Genomic DNA, 5,000 nt, shown 5'->3' with positions numbered 1-5,000 from the left:
AGTTAACTATTAAGAGGGAGCTGCTACCGTGCTAACTGCTACCGTGCTAACTGCTCCAGTGATTAATCATGCTAATCAAAGCTAGTTGCTACCATGCTAACTGCTACCGTGCTAACTGCTCCAGTGACTAATCATGCTAATCAAAGCTAGTTGCTACCATGCTAACTGCTACCGTGCTAACTGCTCCAGTGATTAATCATGCTAATCAAAGCTAGTTGCTACCATGCTAACTGCTACCGTGCTAACTGCTCCAGTGATTAATCATGCTAATCAAAGCTAGTTGCTACCATGCTAACTGCTACTGTGCCAACTGCTCCAGTGATTAATCATGCTAATCAAAGCTAGTTGCGACCATGCTAACTGCTACCGTGCTAACTGCTCCAGTGATTAATCATGCTAATCAAAGCTAGTTGCTACCATGCTAACTGCTACCGTGCTAACTGCTCCAGTGATTAATCATGCTAATCAAAGCTAGTTGCTACCATGCTAACTGCTACCGTGCTAACTGCTCCAGTGATTAATCATGCTAATCAAAGCTAGTTGCTACCATGCTAACTGCTCCAGTGATTAATCATGCTAATCAAAGCTAGTTGCTACCATGCTAACTGCTACCGTGCTAACTGCTCCAGTGATTAATCATGCTAATCAAAGCTAGTTGCTACCATGCTAACTGCTACCGTGCTAACTGCTCCAGTGGTTAATCATGCTAATCAAAGCTAGTTGCTACCATGCTAACTGCTACCGTGCTAACTGCTCCAGTGGTTAATCATGCTAATCAAAGCTAACTGCTACCGTGCTAACTGCTCCATCGAATAATCATGCTAATCACAGCTAGCTGCTGCCGTGCTAACCAGGGGGTCAGGATTTGACTGATTAGCTTCGCCGATTAGCAAGGCACTTCCTCGTCGCCATTTTCCAGAAATACATAATGTCCGGTGCCGTTTTCCTCATGCTGATTGGTGGCTGTTCCACTCTCAGCTCATGCACAAGCTTAGTGTGGGCACGAGCTCTCCTTCTGTACCTTACGTCAATCAGTAACCTGGCACTTAATTGGCTAAGTAAAACGGCACCGGAAACAAGCCCCTTGAAACGCCATGTTGAAGCCTGAAAAAATCGTTCAATTTTGGCAATTTTCACTAGCCTAGCATTCCCATTGAAATGAATGGGGGCAGGACTTGTTCACTTTCTCCAGTTCTCATAATACCTCCATGGTGCTAACTGCTCCAGCGAATAATCAACCTGATCACAGCTAGCTGCTAACGTGCCAACTGCTCTAGCGAATAATCATGCTAATCACAGCTAGCTGCTAATGTGCTAACTTCTCCAACGATTAATCATGCTAATCACAGCTAGCTGCTAACGTGCCAACTGCTCCAGCGAATAATCATGCTAATCACAGCTAGCTGCTAACGTGCTAACTTCTCCAACGATTAATCATGCTAATCACAGCTAGCTGCTAACGTGCCAACTGCTCCAGCGAATAATCATGCTAATCACAGCTAGTTGCTAACGTGCTAACTGCTCCAGTGATTAATCATGCTAATCACAACTAGCTGCTAACGTGCTAACTGCTCCAGTGATTAATCATGCTAATCACAACTAGCTGCTAACGTGCTAACTGCTTGGTCCTGGCACTGCCCACTGGCACTGCCCGCTGTCTTTATCGTTCTGGGCAGTGAGGCCTCTCACACTGCTGGCCGCCCTGTCTGTGCTGTGCCCCCCCCCCTCACCTCTTGAGAATAACGGCCCCAGTGCTGCTGCTGTGCCCCCCCCTCACCTGCTGTGCCCCCCCCCTCACCTCTTGAGAATAACGGCCCCAGTGCTGCTGCTGCTGTGCCCCCCCCCCTCACCTCTTGAGAATAACGGCCCCAGTGCTGCTGCTGCTGTGCCCCCCCCCTCACCTCTTGAGAATAACGGCCCCCGTGCTGCTGTGGTGCCCCCCCCCTCACCTCTTGAGAATAACGGCCCCCGTGCTGCTGTGGTGCCCCCCCCCTCACCTCTTGAGAATAATGGCCCCCGTGCTGCTGTGGTGCCCCCCCCCTCACCTCTTGAGAATAATGGCCCCCGTGCTGCTGTGGTGCCCCCCCCCCCTCACCTCTTGAGAATAACGGCCCCCGTGCTGCTGCTGTGCCCCCCCCTCACCTGCTGTGCCCCCCCCCCTCACCTCTTGAGAATAACGGCCCCCGTGCTGTGGTGCCCCCCCCCTCACCTCTTGCCCCCCCCCTCACCTCTTGAGAATAACGGCCCCCGTGCTGCTGTGGTGCCCCCCCCTCACCTCTTGAGGATAACGGCCCCCGTGCTGCTGTGGTGCCCCCCCCCCCTCACCTCTTGAGGATAACGGCCCCCGTGCTGCTGTGGTGCCCCCCCCTCACCTCTTGAGGATAACGGCCCCCGTGCTGCTGTGGTGCCCCCCCCTCACCTCTTGAGAATAACGGCCCCCGTGCTGCTGCTGTGGTGCCCCCCCCCCCCTCACCTCTTGAGGATAACGGCCCTAGTGCTGTGCCCCCCCCCTCACCTCTTGAGGATAACGGCCCCCGTGCTGGTGAGGGGGGGGGCGCAGGGGAAGAGGGCGCGCTGCTTGGCCAGCTTCAGCAGCCCCTCCACCAGCTGTGGCCTCTGGGTGGCGCTGTTCCCCCCGGCCAGGTGCAGCGTCTTGGCCAGACCCCGCAGCTCAGGGGCCGGCAGCACCTCCAGCACCTCCACCAGCTCCTGCAGCTCACGCTCTGGACACACACACACACGCACACACACACACACACACGCACACGCACACGCACGCGCACACGCACGCGCACGCGCACGCGCACACGCACACGCACACGCACACGCACACGCACACACACACACACACACGGCTGTTCTTACAGCTGGAACACACACATGACTGCTCTCCAAACTGACACATACACACATACTGCGCGCACACACACACACACACACACACACACACACATACGGCTGTTCTTACAGCTGGAACACACACATGACTGCTCTCCAAACTGACACATACACACATACTGCGCGCACACATACACACACACGGCTGTTCTTACAGCTGGAACACACACATGACTGCTCTCCAAACTGACACATACACACATACTGCGCGCACACATACACACACACACACACACACACACACACACACACACACTCACCGTCCTGCAGGAAGTGTGCCTGCACCAGCTGGTCCACTACGGGCCGCAGGTCTGCGCTGATCTCAGAGTAGTCCAGCTTCTCCACCTGCAGCCACTTCAGCTTCCTCTGGAACAGACGCACGTACAGCGCCTGGCCTGGCCCTGCACACACACACACACACACACACACACACACACACACACACACACACACACACACACCACACATTCAGCATCTGGCCTGGCCCTGGCCTGGACACACACACACACACACACACACACACACACACACACACACACACACACACACACACACACACATACATACACACACACACACACACACATTCAGCATCTGGCCTGGCCCTGGCCTGGACACACACACACACACACATACTGTACATGTACGTACAGTATGTGACCTGACCCTGGATACACAGACACACACACACACACACACACACACACACAGCATCTGGCCTGGCCCTGGACACACACACACACTGCTTATCACAGCACACACACACTGCACACAGACACATACTGCATATAGCACACACACACACACACACACACACACACACACACACACACTGCAGGCAGGTGGTACCTGAGAGCTGCTGGAAGGTGTGTATGGCGGCGAGGTCCTCACACACACACACACACACACACACACACACACACACTGCAGGCCGGTGGTACCTGAGAGCTGCTGGAAGGTGTGTATGGCGGCGAGGTCCTCACACACACACACACACACACACACACACACACTGCTTATCACTGCACACACACACACACTGCAGGCCGGTGGTACCTGAGAGCAGCTGGAAGGTGTGTATGGCGGCGAGGTCCTCCTGGTTGAAGAGCCGCCGGTCGTCCTCCTGCTCCATCACGGCCTCCAGCACGGACAGGAAGTTCCGCAGGTAATACGGCTTCCGGAAAGATCCTGACGCTTCCGAGCTCACCTGCGTGGGGTCTGTGCTGGACTCCAGGTGCTCCGGCTGGGATGTTCCGGAATCTCTCGTCTGTTTGGACTCAGAGTTCTGCTCCTGATCAACACCAGCCGCTGCTCTCCTCGCCACACTGGATCCCTCGTTATGAAGACCCGGTCCAGTACTGGACCCCTCGTTATGAAGACCCGGTCCAGTACTGGACCCCTCGTTATGAAGACCCAGTCCAGTACTGGACCCCTCGTTATGAGGACCCGGTCCAGTACCGCTCTGCTCCTTATGAAGACCCGGTCCAGTACTGGACCCCTGGTTATGAAGACCCAGTCCAGTACCGCTCTGCTCGTTATGAAGACCCAGTCCAGTACTGGACCCCTCGTTATGAAGACCCGGTCCAGTACTGTCTCTCTGTCTGGCTCTCTTGCTGAGTTTGGACTTCAGTGTGTGTGTGTCGGGCTTCAGTGTGTGTGCATCGGGCTTCAGTGTGTGTGCGTCGGCCTTCAGTGTGTGTGTGTCGGGCTTCAGTGTGTGTGTGTCAGGCCTGCTATCTCCTGCCGCCTCCTTCGATCTCCTATTGGACGAGAGGGACTCATTGCTACACCTGTCAGGAGAAGTGTGTGGTGATCGTGATTCAACACTTCCCGGATCACGCTCCTCCTTCTCCACTGGAGGGGGCTGTTTGCACACAGCTGGTTTCTGAGAGGAGAACCACTCGGAGGTGTTCACTAACGGACCTGGCGCTTCTCTCATCAGCTCTGATTGGTTCTCCTTCTGAGAGCTGTTCAGTTCACCATCGTGTCTATCGGTCCCTCCAGCACGGCTGGTCTGCTTGGTGGTCGGTTCTCCGGAGAACGTCAGGGCCTTTCTGGACAGTCTGGAGGACAGGCTGCCAAGGCTGATGTTCCGCACCACC

The 5,000-nt window shown here is 55.0% G+C and overlaps 1 protein-coding gene across 1 annotated transcript in view; it reads right to left on the bottom strand.

Annotated features, from left to right (window-relative positions):
* The window catches only part of fan1 (FANCD2 and FANCI associated nuclease 1), a gene marked incomplete at its 5' end in the record, with an annotated part of 21,846 nt that overhangs the window by 16,445 nt on the left and 401 nt on the right, over positions 1 to 5,000 (bottom strand). Inside the window, 3 exons of the mRNA XM_062546531.1 lie at positions 2,516 to 2,723; positions 3,159 to 3,299; positions 3,955 to 5,000. The exon at positions 3,955 to 5,000 is cut by the window's right edge and continues 401 nt beyond it. Coding sequence (XP_062402515.1) covers positions 2,516 to 2,723; positions 3,159 to 3,299; positions 3,955 to 5,000 — 1,395 coding nt within the window. The remainder of the gene's footprint in view (positions 1 to 2,515; positions 2,724 to 3,158; positions 3,300 to 3,954) is intronic.

The sequence above is a fragment of the Sardina pilchardus genome, chromosome 10, assembly GCF_963854185.1.
Source record: "Sardina pilchardus chromosome 10, fSarPil1.1, whole genome shotgun sequence".
Taxonomy (NCBI): Eukaryota; Metazoa; Chordata; class Actinopteri; order Clupeiformes; family Clupeidae; genus Sardina; species Sardina pilchardus.
Note: the sequence above shows the minus strand (reverse complement) of the source record. Positions and strands in the feature narration are given on the sequence as shown.